At 43.6% G+C, this 23843-nt stretch overlaps 2 protein-coding genes across 6 annotated transcripts in view; both read right to left on the bottom strand.

Moving 5' to 3' along the window:
• The window catches only part of PGGT1B (protein geranylgeranyltransferase type I subunit beta), a 59911-nt gene extending 47769 nt beyond the window's left edge, over nt 1–12142 (bottom strand). For all 5 annotated transcript variants that reach the window (XR_003909658.1, XM_029941583.1, XM_029941586.1 and 2 more), the window contains exons 1-2: nt 11991–12142; nt 3521–3639 (exon numbers count right to left, since the gene is read on the bottom strand). Coding sequence is in view for 4 of the 5 variants with exons in the window: in XM_029941583.1 (XP_029797443.1) it covers nt 3521–3639; nt 11991–12130 (259 nt within the window). In the remaining variant the exon portion in view is untranslated. The remainder of the gene's footprint in view (nt 1–3520; nt 3640–11990) is intronic.
• A 3403-nt stretch (nt 12143–15545) lies between these two features.
• CCDC112 (coiled-coil domain containing 112) overlaps nt 15546–23843 on the bottom strand; it is a 29432-nt gene continuing 21134 nt past the window's right edge. The window contains exons 7-10 of the mRNA XM_029941573.1: nt 18530–18943; nt 17535–17630; nt 16232–16350; nt 15546–16024 (exon numbers count right to left, since the gene is read on the bottom strand). Of these exons, the coding sequence (XP_029797433.1) occupies nt 15982–16024; nt 16232–16350; nt 17535–17630; nt 18530–18943 (672 nt within the window). The 3' untranslated portion in view covers nt 15546–15981. The remainder of the gene's footprint in view (nt 16025–16231; nt 16351–17534; nt 17631–18529; nt 18944–23843) is intronic.

Raw genomic sequence — 23843 nt, 5'->3', positions numbered from 1 at the left:
TAAACAGCAGTTAAGCAAAGACAAATGAAAAAAAATTAGCAAACCAATAAAATCCATGGAATTGAAAGTACAATGGGAAAGAGAATTCTGATAGGTCTCAAAAGACATGGTGAGTAGCAATCAGAATTCAAAAAAATTTTTAAAACAACTTTCACCAAACGACAGGTAAGAAAAGTACACTAGCATAAACAACCCAACAAACCATCCCAAGTGAAATCATCCACGTAACCAGTGACGGCACCCTAGAAGCCCCTCCTGCTTGTCGCTCACTTTTCCTTCCTTCACTCCCCCAAAGCTCAGACTGCTGTGTCTAATTTTGTACCCTGCACAAAGAGAATAAGAGAGTAAGATACTAGGTACTTCTTTTTCTCGAAACGTGTCTGCGACATTCATCAGAATTTGTGCATATGCTTAGAGACTGTTCTTTCCCGCTACTGTACGGTATTCCACGGGGCAAATATTTTAATGCACCGCTTACCCGTTATACCGGTGATGGGGAGTCTCTATGGTTCCTATGTCTGGACTCTCGTGAAACACACTGCTGTGAACATTCTCGTGCGCATCCCGTGGTGAACACAGGGTCACTTCTGTGGGGTATGTGCTAGGGAGCAGAAGCGCGTGTCAGGGACCGCACAGATGTTCAGTGCTACTAAGTACTGCCCAACAGCTTGCAGAGGATGGGCACAAGCCCTCCGGCCATGTGGGGCTCCAGGCGTGCTGTGCACTCCGCACCAACTGCTAGGCGCCCCCTTTTCCGTGTCAGCCATTCTAGTGAACCTGCAGTAAATGCAATTACTACGAACAACATGAGTTCAGAGAACAGCAAATCCCTCACAACAGAGCAGCCTTTAGAAAGAATACGGGTTTTCGGGGCACCTGGGTGGCTCAGTCAGTTAAGCGTCCGGCTTTGGCTCACGTCATGATCTCACGGGCTCAAGCCCTGGGTCTGGCTCTGTGCTGACAGCTCAGAGCCTGGAGCCTGCTTCAGATTCTGTGTCTCCTTCTCTCTCTCTCTGTCCCTCCCTGACTTATACTCCATGGGTCTCTCTCTCTCCCCCTCTCAAAAATAAACATAAAAAAATTAAAAAAGAATGTAAAAGCAGCAGTCAACTGTTCTGTGGCTACTGCTTTTCCACCAGGAGAAGAAAGAACTAACCAGTTATTTCAACCACTCTCTAAGTTCCATTAAAAAAAAGAAAAGAATATGGGTATTAATGGGTGTCAGGCTGTTATGAAAAACTTACAATAAAATGGTAGGAGAAAGTAAGTATATGTGTTTTAAGAAAAGACCATCATGGAGCCAGCAGAGTGCTCAAGAGTGGGGAGAAATATGACAAGACAGAAGGTGGAAAACATGGGGCACCTGGGTGGCTCAGTCGGTTGAGCGTCCGGCTTCGGCTAAGGTCATATCTCACGGTTCGTGGGTTCAAGCCCCGTGTCAGGCTCTGTGCTGACAGCTAGCTCAGAGCCTGGAGCCTGCATCCGATTCTGTGTCTCCCTTGCTCTCTCTGACCCTCCCTTGCTCACACTGTCTCTGTTTCTCAAAAACAAATAAAAAACATTAAAAAAAAAAAAGGTGGGAAACATGGTAAATAAACATCTGGTGATGAAATCTGCAGTACGAGTCCTCTCACTAAAATGTTACAATCCACAATTTCCTATAGAAGCAATGGTTATTTTATTTCAAGGAAATGGGTATCAGTAAATGTTTTCTAAAAATAATATAAAATATATTTTAGCAAAAATGTATCAAATAGCTTTTCCGTGACTCACACTGTATAATTTCCTATGTGTACTATGTGAGATACATTCCCTAAGGAAACGACAGCATAAAATTTAACCAGGACAGGTATTTTCAGTAAACAATAAAATATCAGAATCTATAATAATATGCATCTAGTACTTACTTTTATTAGATTTTTTTCTAAGTTTACTTATTTTGAGAGAGATCTAGTGCGAGCCGGGGAGAGGTAGAGAGGGAGAGAGGGCGGGGGGAGAGGGAGAGGGAGAGCGAGAGCGGGAGAGAGAGAATCCCAAGCAGGCTCTGTGCTGTCAGCGTGGAGCCTGACATGAGGCTCGATGCCACAAAGCAGATCATGACCTGAGCTGAATTCAAGAGACAGACACTTAACTGACACCCACCAGGTGTCCTAATACTTAACTTTAAAAGTTTTTTAGAAAATCCCAGACTCAAACTAGTACAAAAACAAAAACAAAGTACTTCCATTTTGCAGGTGTCCAGGACTGCATCCTCACGTCAGCCCCAAGCTCCTAGAGAATGAGCAGCACATCCTGCAATTTATCACACAGCCTCTCTCCACAGGCTCGGCAGGACATCCAGTAAGTCCTATTCACCAGCATGCTAGAATGTGTACTACTGACCAGTATGGCATAAATGCTGTTTCATGCAGCTGGTGAAAAGTGATCAGATATTTCTGCAAGACAGACCTAGTGCAAAATGCTTATTCATTTTTTAACACAAATTTGTCAACAGGCACAGATCTTAGAAATTATATAAACATAAACACTACAAAATTCAAGAACAGTGAAGTAGAAAGACAAACTATGCCTAAGAGCATCTGCTAATAGAGCAAACCTCTTTCTAAACAAACCTTTATTATTTCCTTAAAGTTTATTTAGGTGGGACCTTCATACACATTACTCCAACAAATGAAATACATGGTTAATTTATTTAAAGAGCCAAGTGAGTGATGACCATGATAAAAACGGCATCATTTTCTGGGAGTTTATCTGCTTCTCTTTTCAAGGTTCAAATTTCTAACATTTATAAGTTAAATCAATGTTAGGTATGAGCAGAGTAAACAGAGGGTATATAAAACTTGTGTGCATTTAGTTGATCAGGTAAGATATAAATTTTGAAAATTAATGTAACTGGTCAGAATTTATCATGTTTAAGAAGCCTGACTAGGACTGCAGTGCTAGTAAGAGTTCTAAGAAACCGTTAAGGCTAATGGAAGGTGAGGGAAAACCACCAGGATACTGAAATGAAACTCTGTGACAGGACAGAGTTCACTGACAAGGAAAAAAGAAATGGCTGGGAATGAAAAACAGAGCAAACGCTACCAAACTAACCAAACAAAAGCACACATACAAATCGCTGAGAGGCCGTCATTAATGCGGAGGCGCAGAACACACCACGCGGCTACAACTGCCAGTCTCTGACCCCAGACGACCGTGAGCTGTTAATAAGATTCACAACCAGACTACTTTTTATTTCATTTTTTAAAGTAATCTCTCCACCCACCGTGGGGCTCGAACTCACGACCCCGAGATCCAGAGTCACACGCTCCACCAACTGAGCCCGCCAGGCGCCCCCGGGATAAGACCACTCAAGTTCTGTACTAGAACAGAATGGGAGGGCAGCATTGCAGGCAAAAACACAGATGAATAAAACATGCTAAGAGTTTATGAATAAATACTGAGACTTGCTAGCCAACACATGTTATGCCAAGAACACTAGCTAGTCACACTAAAAATAAAATGCTAAAAACTCACTCACTGTCTTCTGTGGGAAGGACCTGGAGGGAGTAAATCCACTCTATTATATCATCTTTGTTCACCACATCTAAGGAGTCCAACATATCCAGCCCGGAGAGTGCAAAAAATGCAATTGTCAACCTAAAAGAAAAAACAAACAAATGTAAAATTCCATCTTAACTGTCTAAACCCTGAACTCTTTCTTGTTCAGAAAAACAATAAATTCTAATTCTAAAATTAATTCAAACAGAACTAATTTTGCAAAAGCCAGAAAGTCATATTTATTCTTATCAGTTAATAATACCAATCAAACATTTGTTTCATTTGTAAAAAGGAGCATTTGGGGGGTCAAAACACCAGTCATACTCATCTGAAACATATATGCACTCCCTGAAGTCAGCGTATCAGCAACCTGAATGCTAATGCCGGTTTAAAAAAGAATTCCCTGCACCTCGTTAGTACAGATAAGTCCAAAAGGCTGGAAAACAGAGAATACCAATTTCTACTTATTTCCCAAGAACAACTATGCTTATAGTTGGTGCTTAATTCTTAAGGAAGGTTAAAATAAATCCATCTATATTCAAATCTGTTTACAAATAATGTGACTGGACAAAACTTAAAAAGAATTTTGGGAAATAAGAAATAGTTTAAAAAATACATATGCATCGCAACTCCATTTTCCTAAAGAGGATTCTCTGATGGAATGAAAAACTCTAAGGCAACACATTCCCCTCCAAGATTGTACACTAAGTGAGAAATGTAAACTCTGTATTTTCATTTAAAACTAGTACTTAAGTGATTACTTTTTACAAAGAGTTTGTTATATATAATTCTTTCCAGGTTGATATATATTTTATACTGTTTTCCGAACATGGTTATCACTTTTTTTCCTAAGTTATTTATTTCAGTAGTCTCTACACTCCACGTGGGGCCTGAACTCACGACCCCAAGATCAAGAGTCGCATGCTCTATCGACTGAGCCACCCAGGCACCCTTGAACATGGTTATCTCATTTCTATATTCTAACAATTCCCATGACTCATACTAAATACATTAATACTTTAAATCATCTGGTCCAAAACCTCACAGCAAAGCCACCTGACATATTCTGCAGCTTTTCAAAAAAGATTCCAGAAGAGAAATAAGCCTTAATGCCCTGAGGCATCTGCTGTGTATAATAAATTCAGTTCTTTTTCGTGCATCTAGAAAAGTATTACCAACTTAAGGAAAAATGAGAAACAGGCACTCTTTAATGTTTTCTTTAAGCATGTAATTCTCTGATCTCTGGTTGAAAGAGGCTAGCACACATTAGACAACAGGAGGAAAAATCAGAGACTAATTTAATTCCAACTAAAGTTTAAGGGCAAAACCTAAAACTAATAAGATACTGTTACACTTAAGAACAAAAGATTTTGGGAAAGTTACATTACTGAGAGACTATTACTATGTATTAGACAGTGAGCGAGAAAATTTCTCATACGCTGTATCTCAATTTAATTCTAACAAACCACTGAGATCCGCCAGAATTAGGCAGGTGATTTATCTGAGTAAGATCAGGTTTAAATTAAGGTCAGTGGAATCCTTTCATGTGGGAGGCTACAGTTCAGAGTTCAGACTCTGCTGTCAAATGAGCTAGGTTCAAATCCTAGGTTGGCTGATTTACAGCCATTTATAACGTGGCCAGGACCTTTTCTGCCTTTCTGAGTCTGCTTATCCGCACGTCATCATGACACCTCACACAGGTGCCTCACACTACCTGCCCACACCCGAGCACTTGACAAAGGGAGGCTCTCATTACTGCCGTTTTCCCTGATCTGACAGGAGCTGACGACCTCAGAGTCTAATCACACCGTCACACTACAGGCCTTATCTCCAGGTCACTGGTTGGCAACCTTCCTCCCCTCCGAGAACCTTGACCTTTCCCCAAACGAAATGATACTCTGGATATGAGAACGTCTTCAAGCTAACAGCAGCCACGTTGAGACTCACTGTTCTTCATGATAATTATGTCTCGGGAGCTAAGGTCTGCCGTTTGCATGATAGGTATTCATTTATTGAATTAACTAACAAATAAAAGACCTGCAGTACTTCATCTACCCCTCCTGGAGAGCTCTCCCAGGGGTTTTCAGTGTTGCTGTAAATGATTACAGTCAGATACAATTAACTTAAATTATCTAATAATTTAGTTTACTATGGTATCATAGAAAAAAAAGGAAGACAGAGGTGGAAATGGAGGACAACAGGATGTTGTTGATAACACAATCTACGGAGGCTGGATAAATCAAAGATCTTCCTACTAATAAAAAGTATGTAACACGAAAACATCTAGGGGTGCCTGTGTGACTCAGTCAGTTAAGCATCCAGCTTCTTGATCTCAGCTCAGGTCTTGATGTCAGGGTCATGAGATCAAGCCCCAAGATGGGCTCCGCACTGGACAGGAAGCCTGCTTAAAAAAGAAAAAAAAAAAGGAAAACATCTAAAAGCCTATAAAAATAAGCTGGTATTCTTTTCTAAGTTAAGTACTCTCTTAAATTTTCTAGCTCAAGATCATGAAGTCCAAAGAAGTCAAGTAACTTGCTTGAGATTTCACTGCTAGATAAGCAACTAAAACAACTCAGGAACTCTGAGTCACAGGCTGGTGCTCTTAGGGGTGTCTCTCAAACCGGCCTGCACATTAGAATCAGCTTAACAACAAACAACTAGCGGGGCACCTGGGTGGCTCAGCAGGTTAAGTGACCTGACCGACTCTTGAACTCTCAGCTTCTACTCAGGTCATGATCTCACGGTTTGTGAGTTCGAGCCCCGTGTCTGGCTCAGTGCTAACAGCCGGAAGTCTGCTTCAGATTCTGGGTGTCTCTCTCTGGGGCAATAATGCGCCTAGGGAACATTGTAAAGATATTTTTGGTTGTCATTAGAGGAGGATGCCAGCATGTAGCTGGTAAATGCCAGGGATGCTGTGAAATGTCCCATCTACTATGGGCAGGACAACCCCATTCAACAAAATGTCAACAGTGCTAAGGCTAAGTAACCCTGCTCCAAAGTCATACTGTTCCATGTACGTGTTATCTGAACTGCTTTTCATTTTGCTTGCTTCTGAAGATGGATGCAAATACCAAAAATCAGTCAGCTGCCAGTAAACTACTTTAAGATCTTGCATACTTAATTATTTAGGCTCCTGAGAATCCAGTATTTTCAACTCCTAGCAGGTGAGACTAAGCCTTATAGGATTACCACAGCTACAGTGAAAAGCTCCTGTTTATAGAGGCACCCAGCAGCGCGGGCAGAACCAAGAAGGCAATTTGCAGCAATGTCTGGCCTCCCTGTAAGACAGGCTGGGAAGGCAGTCCTGTCTGACCACACCTGAATTCTCAAGCAGCCCTACCAACTCTCAGAGGGAGAGAATTAAATAAGCCATAGGGAAAAAAACACCCAACGATTTGGAGCAGTGGGCCTCTGCGAGAACTAAGGGAGGGCCATAGGGTGCCTCAGTGAGTCCTACTTGGGGTACGGACTGCTGGGCAGCCTACCTTGGGCAGATGGCTAGGGGGGAAATCGTGCCCAAGACACGTGCCTAAAATCAGGTCAGTGTAGGTGTTAGAATGTGGTTACTTTGGAAAGCATTTGTGCTTTTTCTTCCTTCTTTTCCCCAGAATTGAACTCTGAAACTATAAGCTGAAAAAGTGAAGCAGGCCAGCCGCGCCTCCCTGCCCCCTCTTCCTTCTGAACAATACTTACGGAAAGTGGGTCTTACATGGACGAAGAGGTGACATTCGTCCCCTCTTACTCAACCTGGGGCACCAGGGGATCAGTTCACAGATGGGAGGCATCAACTGACTGGGATCTCCAAAAGGTGTCACATTTTTCAGGCTTAAGAACAAAATTTTCAGGCCCTAAAAACAGCACGCGCGCGCGCGCACACACACGCGCACACACACGCGCGCGCGCGCGCGCGCACACACACACCCACCCAGGACTAAACAGGAAAAAATAAATGAAAGGAAAAACAGTCTGAGCAGTGGGGAAAAAAGAATCAAATCAGAGTAATATGATTTTCCTGTGCCACTGAAGGAGCATGAGGAGTGTAGTTAGGCTAGAGCAGATTAAGGGGCCACTTGGGAATACACTGGAAACACCGGTATATGGGCTTTGACTAGATTCCCCAACCTTGGATCACCTACTCTGCCCCTTTCTAGTACAGTCTCTTTCCTGGCATCTCCAAGTGTCTTTCACAAGTGACTGCATTCCTGCCTAGACCTCAGGTGGGGCTATGACTAAATCATACTGCAAAGAGTTCTAAAATTATAAACAGGCAGCTATATTTAGATATATGAACACAGTTGCTCGATAAAATTGCTAACGGTGGAAATGGTGAGAGAGCCTTTGCGAACACGTGAAAATTAATCATCAAGTTAAAATACACAGCACACAGAGGCCCCAATAAATACTCCGGAATGACTGACTGCGACTCTGCAGGAACGCTAGAATTCTCAGCCTTACTCTTCATCTGTCCTCTTTTCAAATAGCTGGCTCGATTGGTAAATATTTTTAAGTAACTTCACTCATCTTTGGAATTATTTTACAGACAAAATAATTTTTCCATAAGAAATAGTTTACTAAACATCTTCAACAGACTGGATATCACAGCAAAAACAAATAAAACAGGCTTCCTAACCGTAAGCAGGTTCCATTTTGGGGGGAAATAACTCAGTAGTATAGGAAAAGTACTGTTCTAGAAATCATCTTCTCCCTCTCTAAACCTGCTCCCTTTGCCTCTTGCTCTGGGGGCCAGATGGCAGTTCCGATCCTAGAGTCCTGGAACTCCTTTTCCCTCCCCCCTCCTTTCTATCGCTCCTTCCACCGCCCAGCATCTGGCTTCCGGACTACTGCAACGGCCAACTGGTCTTCGTGGCTCTGGGCTTGTCCCACTGACCACCACACCCAATCTCAGACTCGACGGTCACTCTGAAACGTGTATCTAATCAGCAAGATTCACTGCTTGGCAACTTCAAATCATTTATGTGACATCAAATTCAGGTTTCTTGACCTGGGACACAAGGCACTCCTGTGATCTGGCCCATGTCTACCCTCCTGGCTAAATTCCTACCACACCCGCCTTATATTTTGAACCGCTTTCAGACAAGTGATTGAAGTTTCTCTGCTCGACACTCACTTGTCTGCCTTTTATTGTCCATTTGCCTATAATCCATCCCGGACATTCCCCCAAATGAAAACACTCTTTAATATTTATTTAGCTCCAGGGTTACTTCTTCCAAGAAGCCATCTCTGAGACATGTGTCTATTCAGGATGAGCTAAGGGGCTTCCATCATGCCCTATGAATGCCACAATCATTGTGCAAACACACTCAAGTGTGGTGAGGCGGTCAGCAAGATCAGCAACACCTGGGAACTTGTCAGCCTGTCCGGGGTCTTAGACCCCTCCCACACCTTGCATTTTAACAAGATCCCCAGGTGATTCATGTGCACAGAGGAGTGAGGAGGCGCCGCTGTAAGAATCACGAGTCTGTCTGTAGATCTGTTTCTCCGGTCAGGGGAAGTCTCCAGCTTGGCATGCGCAAGTACCATCTGGAATGCCTGTCACAACGCACACAGAGTCCGATAGCCCACACAGGGTCCGCTGCAGAACTGGGGAGCGGCCCAGGTATGTGTATTTTTATAAGCATTTTATGATGTCACTAGCGTAGGGCCTCCTGCCATGGCCATCCCGCTTTGAGAGGCACAGGCTGGACTGCGATGGATTTCAGAGGAGCGAACGGACAGCAGAGTAGCTGCTACATGGTCGGCAGCTACATCACAGGCTACTAGGGGAATATGGGAGGGCCCGTGAACAGAAAGACTAGGTAGATCGTGAGGTCTTGTAAGATAAAAACCAAATGACCAAACCCTTCTTGGAGAAGCTTGATGGATTGTTTTTATGGCTAGAAACAACATACACAGAAAATGGTCAATATTTAGCCCTTTGATGATCAAAAAAAAAAAAGACGACCCATCCTACCCAAGCTTCCGTGACCCAAGTACAAACGGCAGCAGCAACTCCTAACCAAACAACTCTCTAAGCCACGTACCAAGAAGAAACCTGTTGATGCACAAAGCTCACAACCCAAGGGTTAATATTCACTTGAGCTGACTAAGAACTACCACCTTTCAGAAATTCATATGAAAAAAAGCCACAGGTATAACTACAAATAATTTATTTTCATAAAGCCATTGCTATTAGAAAAGTAAAAATTCAGTCCTATTATTAGACTGAAAGAAACAGGGAAATGAAGTAATTTTGCCAAAGTGGTGGGTCAGAAAATAAGTGTCTGAATGTCTAGCCTGTTGGCAGCCTTCCTAAGAGAGCCGTGTCGTACTATCAGTAAGCAAGGAACACGGGAACCCAGAAGCACTGGTTCTGCACTGCACGCCTGCCCCCAGACACGCAGCACGCCCCCGATAAGTGTTTGTAGAATTAAACAGCAATACTGAGTAAGAAGTGTGATTGAGCCAACACACTGTTTTATCTGAAAACTCTGGTATCGTCAGAAATTCTGTGACCCGTCAGTCACCTTTGCTTAAAAGGTCCGGGATCCTTCACAAGCTCTTCGAGTCAATCATGAATCACACACACCTACCACAGAAGGAGTTCATGCTAAACTAAGGAAAGACTTGTGAATCAGTAAAGAGAAAAACTGAAAAACTGCTGAAAAATCACAACACAAACTTTTATGTGCAGGTGATCTTTAATGTGGCTATTAACTGTGCTATAACAAGATAAGCAATGATAAAAAATATTCTACTCGGGTGATAAACATTAGACATATTAACTAATGCACCATGGCATTATACATTATTATCTAATTGCCTGGTATATATTCTAAGATTATTCTAAAGTTGTTAAATCTCTTGTTCAATCAGTTTTTGCAGTTTTATTTATTCTATGAGCACCATTACACAGTTTACCAACATGCGTTAGTATATATGGTTTTGTCCATGCTGGAATTTTAAACAGCAATCTAACAGTGACATTTAGAAAATGCAACCACAGACCTAAAATGATAGCTATAACTTTAATAATCACATTAGAAGTTTTTTATCCAAATGCTTCAAATTCACATAAAATTTAAAAAAATTTTTTAAGGTTCATTTTTGACAGAGTGATATCGCGGTAGGGGCAGGAGCAAGGGTGACACAGAATCTGAAGCAGGCTCCAGGCTCCCAGCTGTCAGCACAGAGCCTGATGTGGGTCTTGAACCCATGAACTGTGAGATTTTGACCTGAGCCGAAGTCAGATAGTTAACGAAGACCCATGCGTCCCCAAATTCACATAAAATCAATCCCCATAAAATGTGTGATCTATTAACCTCCTTTGTTTCATCCCATATCATTCCAGTCAATGGAAACCTTAATTTAGGTCTAGGGATGTGTGCTCTGCTAGCCAATCAACACCTATTCATGGCCAGAGAAAGGAATATATGTAACGCTTCACTCTTTCTTCAGGAAGATGTGTTCATCCTCCAGGGCTCCGCTCACCTAACTCAACAAATACTTAATTAGTGCGTCTTATAGGAATCTGCATGTCTTGCTCAGCTGCACTCCAGTACCTATCCCATAATAAATTTGTAGACCACGTAGGCGGAAGGAATCTGCAAAACTTCCACAACTGCCCCGGCCATGCAGGTTTCAAAATATACCAGAGAATCAGAAGTCAGAAAATAGGGAACGATTACAGCAGAACCAATATGATCTCTTATCACCATCCCATGCAGTTTTGGGGGTTCGCTTCAAACCCCAGCAATGCAGAGCAAAACCGCCTTCTCCCCGTCCCCAGACTTTTACTCTGAATGACTAATTCACAGCTTCTTAGGCTCAGCCAAATCACACTCCTCAGCCAACTCCAACTCACAAGGCTACAGCAGATAACACTTTTCACAGCCTGCTTTACGGAACACTGCACCTCTTCCGCCAACCTCCTATCGTTAGATTTACAATTCCTGGAAAGTTCATTTCTCCTCAAACCTTACAGGCTCGGCGCCGCTCCTACGGACCTCAAACGCCCTACAGATACTCAATAAGGAGTGAATAACGTTCTGCAGGAAAAGGTAGCACAGGGCTGGCTATTTATCTAAAGTACGAAGGCAAAATGGGTTTGTCATTTCCCTTTTACATTCGGAAGTAATGAGGCCAAGTGATTCACAGCCTCGGAGAGGCAGTAAAAAGGAAGCTCGGAGTTGACCGGAAAAATGGTTGGGAAGTGAAAAAAGGCGGAAATGGACATTCTACCAGTCCTGGCCTTACGGCTCCCCCAACCCTCCCGCCGTAGCTCGGGAGAGAGACGGCCACCGCAGACCCGCCCGACAGGAGAGGCAGCGGGCAGTGCCGGGTGGGCGGCGGCGCAGGCCCCGCGGACGTCCGGGCAGCCGGCAGGCTCTGCGTTGCCTCTCGGCGGGAGCCGGGGGTCCGTCCCCACCCCGTGGACCGCGGCCACCAATCACCTGCTGGTCTCGAGCGAAGAATAACGCTCGGGCAAGACCTGGAGGCAGCGCTGGAAGAACCGCACGTGCCGGTCCCGCAGGAAATCCAGCCGCTCTCCCTCGCCGCTCCCCGCCGGCCGCTCGTCCTCGGTAGCCGCCATGCTGCTGCGGGAGCGACTTCCGCCGCGACCCGGAAGCAGTTGGCGCGCGGCGGGAAGGATCCCCGAGGGGCCACCCGTGGCCGGCGCGTGAGGATGGGGTCAACGCCGGGCGCAGACCCGGTCTCTGATCGGACTTCCTCGCCGCCCACGGTCTTTCGCAGCGGTTAATTCATAAGATTTCTCTCTAGACCCCTTTTCTATTCTGAGCCCTACAGACTTGGAGACCCCCTCTTAAGCCTTGTAAAATTCAGCCCACAGTTCTTCCAGAACTTGTATGGTTTGATATTTGGGAGGAAGTGCAAGATCCAAAGCTTCTAGCTCGCTTTGAGAAAATCTCGGCCCGAAAGGGTGGTGTAATGAAAACGGATGGATCAGAATAAATTTGCCAACAGACCTTTTTGGAAGGTCACAGTAATAAGCTGAATGGGTGGGGTAGCTAAACCTTCACATCAAACTGTGGAGACAAATGTTTATTAAATAATTATAGGTGTTTGAAAGGTTCAGAGACGTTCCTAGTCCCCTCTAGAATACCAGGAATCACTTAAACTGTATATACATATACACAAATGCAGTATACACACAAGTCATATTCATAAGTGTGTTTCAAGTCTTTTTTAAAAATATTTTTGAGAAAGGGAGAGCACAAACAGAGGAGGGGCGGGGCACAGAATCAGATGCAGGCCTCAGGCTCAGCACTGTCCGCCCAACATGGGGCTTGAACTCACAAACTGCCAGATCATGACCTGAGCCAAAGTCAGAGGCTTAACTGATAGAGCCACCCAGGTGCTTGTCTTTTTTAAGTCTTAAAAGATTTTATTCTTCCTGCTTGAGTCTGTCATCTAGCAGCAATGTTGCATCCTTTTGCCATAACAAACAAGTGTTCTCCAACTACCCATATGTTAAGAAATGAAATAACATGGTTCTAGCTATCTTCTTTTAAAGAGGAACTTAATTTGCTTCCACCATATATTATTTCCTTTAAAAGTTCACAAGGCAGTCTTTGGGGGGAAAAAATCCAGCCAAAGATCAGGCTTGATCCTAGGATGTTTATAGTTAACTAGCAAAGATAAGTTTGAGTATAATTTTGATTGTTCACTTCCTTAGAAAATCTGCTACTTCAAAAAGATCCTGTGTGGGCAGGAGTTATCTTTTACTTATTCAGTAATCCAAAGCACCTAGTTTTAGGCATAGTAGCTTCTTTCACTGGTATTCCGATATGTCTTCAACAAACTGCATTAATAAAGGGTTCTGTCTTTTTCTCACGCTTACAAACGTGTCTGAGGATGTTCAAAATGGAGTCATATCATTTAATTTACTAAAATGAACAACGCAGTCTATATATGCTCTGAAAGAGGACCCTACTCAACTGGGCCCTTGATGGGAACCCGAATATTTCTTCTGATTCTCAGCAGAACCAGCAATCCCATTCAAATTCAGTGTGGGCGGACTCACGGAGATAATATCATAAGCATCTTAGGTAAGGAAAAGGCTTTCAGGGGTGATTTTGACCACACAGGTTGTTGACGCACCCATGAGAGAATCTATCCTCCATGTAAAATGCTGTGCTATGTGATTAGGTAAGAAGTATAAGTACCTCAAGTTTTCAAAGTCTAGGAGTGATACAACATCTATATAATGGAACATTATTCAGCCAATAAATAATAATGTTAGGAAATATACAGAAACCTGGAAACATATGTGTAACATAACGTTAAGTAATTTAGCATAGTAAATAAAATGTACTCTATGTAGTTATTTTAAGGTTTATTTTGAGAGAGAAAGAGTGCACGCAGCAGAAGGGCAGAGAGAGGGAGAGAGCAATTCCCGAACAGGCTCCGTGCTGCCAGCACAGAGCCTGATGTGAGGACTCAAGCTCATAAAGTGTGACGTCATGACCTCAGCCCAGTCAAGATTTGGACTGAGCCATCCAGGCACCCCTCTATGTAGCTATTTTAAGGTATGTAGGTATATTTTGGGGGAGAAGTTATCCTGGAGTGGTAGAATTATGGGTGCTTTATGAATATTTTCCCTTTAGGTTTTTTCCTAAATTTCTTATTTATATCCTTTTTAAACCAGTATTAGAAATGTTTATTTTGCCCTTCTGTGAGCCTGTAACTGAGATATTATTATGCTTATCCTACGTCCTTTATATAAAGGAACCATATAATAAATCCCTCATTTATTTTAGACTTTGAAGCACTGGTTTTGTCAAAGAAAACCCCATATTTGTAATAAGAAACAAGCGAAAAAACAGACAAAAAGCCATGAGAAGCACACTACCTGGTACGCTTCCCTCCGATGCCGGAAATTGAAAGCTGCCTTCGTGTGCAACAAAAAGCAACATGTTCGAAACCCATACATATGAAAACTTTGTTCTGTGTGTCTTGTAGCGGTTCTACTCTGTGTTTAAAATCCATTGTCCATGTCTATATTTTATTTCTAAACTGGGCTCGAATCATTTAAAAAAAGTTCTAGAGAACAAGGACATCAAATAAAACAGGCATTCCTAACGTAGGACACTTTATGTTATTACTCTCATTTTGTAGCATTAATGGTGTAATCAGAATTCAGGTTCCAAAATTTGGAAGCCATCTGCTTTGACTATTAAGTGTGAAATAAGACAAGGTTTTGACCACTACTAGTAGGAAATTTCTGAGTCATCTGACCTAGATATATCAAATTGCAATTAAAGATACTCTAAGAGGAGCACCTGGGTCGCTCAGTCGGTTGAGTGGCTGACTCTTGATTTCAGCTCAGATCATGATCTATCAGTTTTGGGGGTTCAAGCTCTGCCTCGGGCTCTGTGCACCGGACAGTGCAGAGCCCACTTGGGATTCTCTATCTGCCTCTCTCTGCCCCTCCCCTACTCACACTCTCTCTGTCACTCTCAAACTAAATAAACTTAAAAAAAAAAGATATTTGAAAAGTTTAAAGCAATGAGTTTCCTATATTTACCATGGACAAGGTACCATTCCTATATGATGGGAACAGATTAAAATTAGGAACTAAATTTTATAATAGGAAAAACTGAGTCAAACTAAGTTGTGTATTCATGTACAAAAATTTGGAAATTTTAAAATTCCATCTTTTGACCAAATATTTAAAGCTGAACAGAGCAGTAAAGAAAACGACACCAGCCAGGAAGATGTAAAAGACACAAAGGTTTTATAAATGTGTGAAGTCCAGAAAGGCTTTTTTCCCCAGTAGGGAAATTTGGAATAGCTAAAGAAAACCAAAAGATACCAAGAATACAAATAACAGGGTCTATGTGAGGGGAGGCATATTTTTTAAATAAATATTTTCTATATAAACAAAGCATGCTTCAAACAAATACAAAATGTTTATTACACAAAAATGTAGTAACTGACCAAACTACCTGTTAAACTTAGGAAAGTACTAACTTATTTCCAAAAAAAAAAAAAAAAAAAAAAAAAAAAAAGGAAAACCTTTACATTTTGCTTACTTAGGCTGATTCACCGCCAAGTTATAAATGTTACAAAATTTTTGTTTAAGAAAAATGTTTCCCTAAGATTGTCCCAGTTTATTTTTCTATGCCCTGATGAAAACAAAGTATCTCTGAAGTGTTCTGAGTATTTAAATGAAATAATGTTTGTAACATCAACTTATTCGGAAAACTTTAACATCAGTAACAGGTCAATGTACACAGGAAATACCCTCTTAGTATAAACAGGAAATATGACAGCGCCGCAGGAAACTCAATACTTATCGGTTCACGTACAACACAAGTATCAACCTGACTGGGGTTCGGCTATTTAAAGAACATAGTGACTCTCTCCTGGTGTGACTGAGTATGTTGACATTCTCATCAACTGAGTATCAACTTCATTATCTCATATTCTTTTCTCGACTCCTTGTCTCCAGGTTGGGATGGCCCTAAAAAGAAGAAGAGAAATGATAAATACAAAGGAAATTTAAAAAAAGAGCTAATTGATTAAATATTAACTTCAAATATGTATAAGGATTTACTTGGTCAATTTTTTGCTGTAAAATGTAGCATACATACAGAAATTGCATAAAATATAAACATGTAGTTATTAAATTATTATAAAGGGGACAGCCACTCTTAACTCCTTCTGTTACCTGTGGGGGATATGCGGAAGTGACCCAGAGCCTGTGGGTCCCGTCTTTTTGGTCCGTTCCTCCCAACCTTTGGTAGGTCTGTAAACCCTAGAGGGATCTTTACTAATGTTCTTTTCAACCTATAATCAGAAAAAGAATGAGTGCCAGTCGGTTTATATAAACTACGTATATAAACTAGTTTGGACTAGTGGGTGAGATCCCTAGTAATAAAGTAAACTTTAAAAAAAATGTTATTTATTTATTTTTAAAGTTTATTTATTTATTTTTGAGACAGAAACAGCATGAGAGGGGGAGGGGTGCAGACACACACACACACACACACACACACACACACACACACACTTGTAAGCAGGCTCCAGGCCGTCAGCACAAAGCCCAATGTGGGACTTGAATTCATGAAACCGTGAGATCAGGACCTGAGCCGAAATCAAGAGTGAGAAGTTAACTGACCCAGCCGCCCACATGCCCCTTTTCAGTAAACTTCTAATGGTGCTTCTAGAGCTAACACAAAACCCGACTACATCAATCTGTTAATAAACTGCTAATTTAGTTTATATTTTCTAGTTCAATGATTTCATTCCATTTCCATTGTTGTTCTACTTTTTTCTGTTTCTAACCGGAGGGAAATGCAGTGTAGCCAAGTATGATAGGGGGATAGCCTGACAATAACTTTACAATACAGAACCACCGGAAGTTCTCGAGTTTTACCAGAAGAATCACCAACATCTACAGCTCTCTATACTACCAGGGAGATTAAGCCATGCTCCTAGCTGCCTTGGTCTAAAATAGAGGCATATACAGAAAAAAAGAGAAACAGAACGAAGAGTAGGAAGAGAGAACTAATTCAAGGTAAAAAAAAAAAAAAAAGGTGCTTATAATGTGAAATGGCAGAATTCAAACAACAGCTGCCTACGTTGTGCTAAGCTGTGCTTTGTAATATGTAAATACGTAAGTATGAAATTTAGAGGAAATGATACAGAAATCGAACGCTGAATATAAAGAGAATAGATTTGAGGGCTCCGTCGGTTGAGCATCTGACTCTCGATTCAGCTCAGGTCAGGATCTCGCAGTTCGTGGGATTGAGCCTGGTGTCAGGCTCTGCACTGACAGAGCGAAGCCTGCTTGGGACTCTCTCTCTCCCTGCCACTCCCCAGCTCACTCTCTCTTTTTCTCTCAAAACAAATAAATGTTTTTAAGGAAAAGAAAGAAAATAGATTTTACGCTTGTATCCCTACAAGCGGAGTAATTAGGAAAAGCATAGGGATTAGGAGTAACAATAAAAATAACTCCCAGCAGACAGTACCTTTTCTTTTAATTTTACCAGTCTTCTTTGTTTTTCTGCCTTTTCATTTTCCTTTGACTGTCTATCTAGAATTTTCAGTTCAAGTTTATGTAAGTCCTAAAAATATATACCAACAAAAGAAGGACAGCATTAAGAAAATAGTTAATCTGAATGTGTTTCTTTTATGTTTTTTTAATTTTTGAGAGATAGAGCGAGACAGCACGAGCAGGGGAGGGGCAGAGAGAGAGGGGGAGACACAGCATCCAAAGCAGGCTTCAGGCTCCGAGCTGTCAGCACAGAGCCCAATGTGGGGCTCGAACCCATGAACTGCAAGATTATGACCTGAGCCAAAGTCAGAAGCTTAACCGACTGAGCCACCAGGCGCCCCATTCTGAATTTATTTCAAAGCCGCACTGATGCTGTTCCCGCTGCCAGGAAGGACCCCCTTTCTTCTCCTGCAAGACCCAACTCCAGCATCACCTTCCGTCTGACGCAGCTCCCTGTCTAGTGCCTCAAGTTCGTGGCCCCCACCTCCATCACTGGGCTTCTAAGCTCTCTCATAATAAACCCCACGTGTCAGAATTTACCCCCTTCCACGGCAGTCCCTTTCCCATGAGACTATAATCTGCTAGAGATTAGGGAGCCTGGCCTTCTCGGTTTGGTTAGGTAAATGCTGGGTTCGGCCTGACACGTGAGAAGCATCAATATCTGCTGACCCCAGTCTGGAGGCCACACCTCTACGTGCAGCGTCAAAGACTCAGGGGGGCACCTGGGTGGCTCAGGCAGTTGATCATCCGACTCCTGATTTCGGCTCAGGTCATGATCCCACGGTTCATGGGATCGAGCCCTGTGGGCGGCTCTGCGCCGGGGGTGGAGCCTGCTTAGGATTCTCGCTCCTCCTCTCTGCCCCGCCCTCGCTCTCATGCGAGTGTTCTCCCCCCTCCCTCCCTCAAAATAAATAAATAAACTTAAAAAGAAAGAGAAAGAAAATGGACTCGGGAACCATCTCTACTCACTCTCTCTTGAAACCTGGAAATCTCCTCAGCAGCCATTCTCCTTCTCTCCGCCTTTTCTGCCTTTTCCCGAAGCTCCTTTTCAAGTCTCAGAAACTCTTCCCGTTCTCTCTTCTGCTGGGTGTAACCCTCCAGGAGCAGCTTGAGTTTGAACCGGCGCTGGCGCTCCTTCCGCTGCTGCTTCTCTTTCTCCTCTTCTTCTTTCACCTGGGAAGCACGTCTCATTGACATTTCTATGCTTTTCTGCTTCTTCCAAGCTTCGACGGCCAATTTCTGCTTCTTCCTTTGTTCCTCTTTTCGCTTCTGATTGTCTTCTTTTTTATTATGAAAAAGCAGAGATATGTTCTCTGCCTTTTCCTTTAACTTGAAAATTTCCTCCTTCTTTTGCTGCTTTTTGGTTTTCCAGTTCTGAATAGACTAAATGATTAAAACAAAAAGATAGCAGGAGAAAAACTTTTTTTAATAACCAAGAGCACTTTATTATTTAAAAAATTTTTTTTCTGTTTTTTATTTATTTTTGAGAGACAGCACGAGCAGGGGAGGGTCAGAGAGAAAGGGAGACAGAATCGGAAGCAGGCTCCAGGCTCTGAGCTGTCAGCACAGAGCCCGATGCAGGGCTTGAACCGACAAACCATGAGATCATGACCTGAGCCAAAGTCGGACGCTCAACCGACTGAGCCACCCAGGCACCCTCCAGCACTTTAAAGTGCAACCTCAGGGCGCCTGGGTAGCTCTACTGGTTAAGCGTCTGACTCTTGATTTTGGCTCAGGTCATGATCTCATGGTTGTTGAGATCAAGCCCTTCATTGGGCTCTGTGCTGACAGAGCAGAGCCTGCTTGGGGTTCTCTCTCCCCCCCACCTCTGCCCCTCCCCTGCTCACACTTGCATGCTATCTCTGAAAATAAACAAATAAACTTAAAAAAAAAATGCAACCTCAAATCCATCTTTTTAGAAAGAGTATTAATTACAGAATGCCATTTGGTTAGGTTTTAAAGCTTCTTTTTTCTACTTGTTTTATAGAAAATGAATTTATCTATTGAACAGTGAACACTGGTTTATTCTTGGGCCTTCGTCTTCGTATGTGAGTCCCTAGGCTCGCACGGACCGCGCCTCATCAGCCAACCTTCTCTCCTCTACTTCCTCCGCTTGTGTTCAAGGGGAACATCTCCTTCCTCCAATCAGATCACTCTGCTTCCAAATCCTCTTTCTAGGCTTAGAATACTTTCAGAGTGACGTTTCTCTGCTCAATATCAGAAGAAGAGTTAAAAACAGGTTGGTTGAGGGGCACCTGGGTGGCTCAGTCAGTTAAGCATCTGACCTTGGCTCAGGTCATGATCTCAACACTTCATGAGTTTCAGCCCTGCATCGGACTCCATGCTGACAGCTCAGAGCCTGGCACCTGCTTTGGATTCTGTGTGTGTGTCTCTCTCTCTGGCCCTCCCCTGCTTGTGCGCACATGCTTTCTCTCTCTCTCAGAAACAATAAATGAATAAACTTTATAAAAAAAATTAAAAATGGGCTGGTTGAGAGTGTGGGGTCTGAAGCCAGGCTCTCTGGGACCAAACCCTGGTTCTGCCATTTAGCAGGTGTGAACTTGGATGAGTCACTAAACTTCTCTGTTGCTCATGTGTAAAGGCGGTAGGTAGTACCTCTCAAATACGGTTGTGGTGAAGACGAAGTGAGTCAGTGCCTGGCACATAATGATTCAGAAGTGTGAAGAAAAAAATAAAACGGCTTCATTGCATGACATATGGGCATATAAATATTATTGAAAATTCTAGCGGCCTTCTGACAGCCATGAAGGATGCATCTACTGAACTACTCTGCCCTCCAATCAGGAAGCCATTTCTTCATCTTGTCTCGTGGTGTATCACGCATCCATTACATAACCCCCTAGGGTAGATGTACTACATGTCAGGGCACACGACAGGATTAAAACAATAGCAAAAGCCACTTAGTACACAGTTACTCAAAGTGGAGGTCCACGAAAACATCAGGAATTCATGCCAGAAAGTAAGGCAATGCATTGCCTTCTTCGGTGAGAAAGTTTTCTTTGGAAGAAAAGTGAACGGAACTCAACAGTGTGGTAATTGAGCAGAGGGTTCTGGCGCAATCGCTTTCTCCTACGGGACACCGGTAACGTTTACACACACAGCAGTCCATGGAGCAGGTCTGAGGAGCCCTGCTCTAGGCGAGATAAGGTATGTGCCAAACACCAGATAGAGGATGTGCCTCGCACATAGTAAAAGAGGTATAATCGAGGTGTTGGTGAATCCTGAGGGGGCTCTCAGTGCGTGAGTGGGCAAGCAGGCAGGAGCCTCTGATCTGGGTGGGTTTGGAAAGGCCGGTGGTGGAGGGGGAAAGAAAGGAGGGAGGGTCTAGAGAGAATAAGACAAACACGGGTACTCAGGCCAGAAAGTTCAGGGCATGTCCTGAAAAGAAGTATCTTCAACGAGACAAAACACAGGCAAGTGGTAAGGGAAGTGGGAGATACAGATGGAAAATTTCCTGCGTGTCACCTAAAACTCGGTCAAGTTCAAGCTACGTTCCTGATGCTCTCCCCCAAACTTCCCTCTTCTCCTCCACCATGTTCCACTTCAGTAAATGGCCCTTCAACATGCACACCGCACCCGCCTCACTCCTGCATTCAGTCCGTCACCAAACAACAGGCTACAGAGCGGCTGGGAAGAGCCGGCGAGGGTCCAGGCGGTTTAGTTACTACATGAAGCCCTGTGTCCGCTCCCTCCCCTGGAGAGGTGGCTCTCAAACGAGCTCGGAACACAACAACCGAGGGGCCCCGTGACGACACGACTGCTGGCCCCACACCCAGAGTTCACATTAGGTCTGGGGTTGGGGCCCTATGAGCTCTAACAGACCTCACGTGATGCTGCTCCCTGGACCGTTTTGCTGGTCCAGGGACCCCATGTTTTCCATGCCTGGGGGGCTCAATCGGTTAAGTGTTCAACTCCTGATGGTGGTTTAGGTCAGGATCTCAGTTTGTGAGACGGAGTCCTGCATTGGGCTCTGCTGACAGCAAGGAGCCTGCTTGGGATTCCCTCTCCCTCTCTGCCCCTCCCCTATGTTAGCACATGCGCTCTGTTAATAATAATAATAAAAAAAGCCTTGCTTCAAAAAATTTTCTTAAAGTCCCAAATACCAATTTTGCTACATTCAGCTTATTTTGAAGGAAAAAAAAAATGAACCCCAGTTATTTCCCCTACGATTTTGTGTATTTGTGAGAGAGAGAGAGAGAGAGAAGGGAAGGAGCAAAGAGAGGGGGAGCAGAGGACCCCTCTGCACGGACAGCAAAGAGCCTGACGTGGGGCTCAAACTCACAAACCGTGAGATCATGACCTGAGCCAAAGTCAGACATTTAACCGACTGAGCCACCCAAGTGTCTCTAAGATTTTAAATTAAACGTGGAGGGCACCTGGGTGGCCCAGCCCACTCTGCATCTGACTCAGGCTCCGGTCAGGATCTCCCGGCTTGTGGGTTTGAGCCCAACAGCCCTGCACCAGGCTCTGTGCTGACAGAGTTTTTACGTTTTAACTATAAGTTTTATAAAATGCTACTCAAAGTCCCCACCCCCGCCCAAAAAAACCCCCCAAAACAAAAAACAAACACCATCTTTCTCTTTTAGTTCTTAAAATTCACACAACTGCAGGGATGGAAAAACCTCTGCCATCACCTGACCCTCTTCACAAGCAAAGAAACTGAAGCAGCCGGGGGGCGCCTGGGCAGCTTAGTCAGTTAAGTGTCTGACTTTGGCTCAGGTCGTGATCTTGAGGTTCGTGAGTTCAAGCCCCACATTGGGCGGGGTCTGTGCTGACCGCTCGGAGCCTGGGGCCTGCTTCAGATCCTCGGTCTCCCTCTCTCCCTGCCCTTCCCCTGCTTGGGTTCTATCTCTCTCAAGAACATACATTAAAAAAAAAACAAAAACCTTTAAATTAACCATGGGATTGACATTTCTTTAATGCTCCTTAGATATGTCATCTGTTGTCATACCTTTGCTGTCCAACCCACGTAGGTGATGTTTATGAGAGCTGAAGTCTACAAAAAAGTGACTCAGACTTAGACTATCAACCAGGGGCAATTTTGCCCTCCCGTGGGCACTTGGCAATGTCTGGGGACATTTTTGATGATCACAACCAAGGGGGTGTTACTGGCATCTTGAGGGGGAGGCCAGGATGCTGCTGACCATCTACAACGCACAGGGCAAGGAAGAATCCCCCCGTCCGAATCATGACAGTGCCAAGGTTGGGAAGTCCTGATTTAAACGAAAGCTAGAATAATATTATTGTGAGAATGGAACTTGTCAGCTATTTGCTACCATTAAGCGTTACTCTTTCCTCCAGGGTAGCCAAAAAGTTGAGTCTTTCAAAACCAGCAATGAGAGAGGGTGCCTGGGTGGCTCAGTTAGTTGATCATCCCAACTCTTGACTTCAGCTCAGGTCATGATCTCATGGTTCGGGAGACCGAGCCCCACGTTGGGCTCCACACTGAGCATGGAGCCTACTTAGGACTCTCTCTCTCCTTCCCTCTCTCTGCCCCTCTCCCCTGCTCACATTCTCTAAAATAGTAAAATAAAATAAAATAAAATAAAGTAAAATAAAAATGCAATGAGGCTTAAGCTCCAAAACTCAAAGAAACTTTTAGGAATCAAAGAGGTTTCTTTTTTTCCCCTACTGCCTTTTTATTTTCTTTTGAAAACAATCCGGCCTTGGTGGTAAGATGACTTTTACCGAAAGCCTAAAACAGCTCTGCATTCCCCACGGTTCAGGTGGACCCAGAAGCTTTCAGGACTGTTTTATTTCTGGGGGTACAAATGTCTGAACTTGAGGAAACACAACTGTACTTCCACCAGCTGGGTAAAACTGGTTAACTTCTCACTGCCTCGGTTTCTCTTTTATAAAAGACAGTGGGGGGACGGGATGGTAAACACTTCCCAGAATGGTTGTAACATCAAGGATTCGCATTAAAGCGTCTGTACAATGGAGTACTACATGGCAATGAGAAAGAATGAAACCTGGCCATTTGTAGGAAAGTGGATGGACCTCGAGGGTGTCATGCTAAGCAAAATAAGTCAGGCGGAGAAGGACAGACACCATATGTTTGCACTCATAGGTCTAACAGGAGAACAGGAGAAACCTAATGGAGGACCAGTGGGGAGGGGAAGGGGGACAGAGAGTTGGGGAGAAAGAGGGACGCAAAACCTGAGAGACTATTAAATGTGAAAATGAACTGAGGGTTGAAGGGGGAGGGGGAGGGGGAAAAGAGGTGGTGGTGATGGTGGAGGGCACTTGTGGGGAAGAGCAC

Source organism: Suricata suricatta, chromosome 6 (genome assembly GCF_006229205.1).
Source record: "Suricata suricatta isolate VVHF042 chromosome 6, meerkat_22Aug2017_6uvM2_HiC, whole genome shotgun sequence".
Lineage (NCBI taxonomy): Eukaryota > Metazoa > Chordata > Mammalia > Carnivora > Herpestidae > Suricata > Suricata suricatta.
The sequence above is the reverse complement of the archived record's forward strand: the minus strand, read 5'-3'. Positions and strand labels throughout refer to the sequence as shown.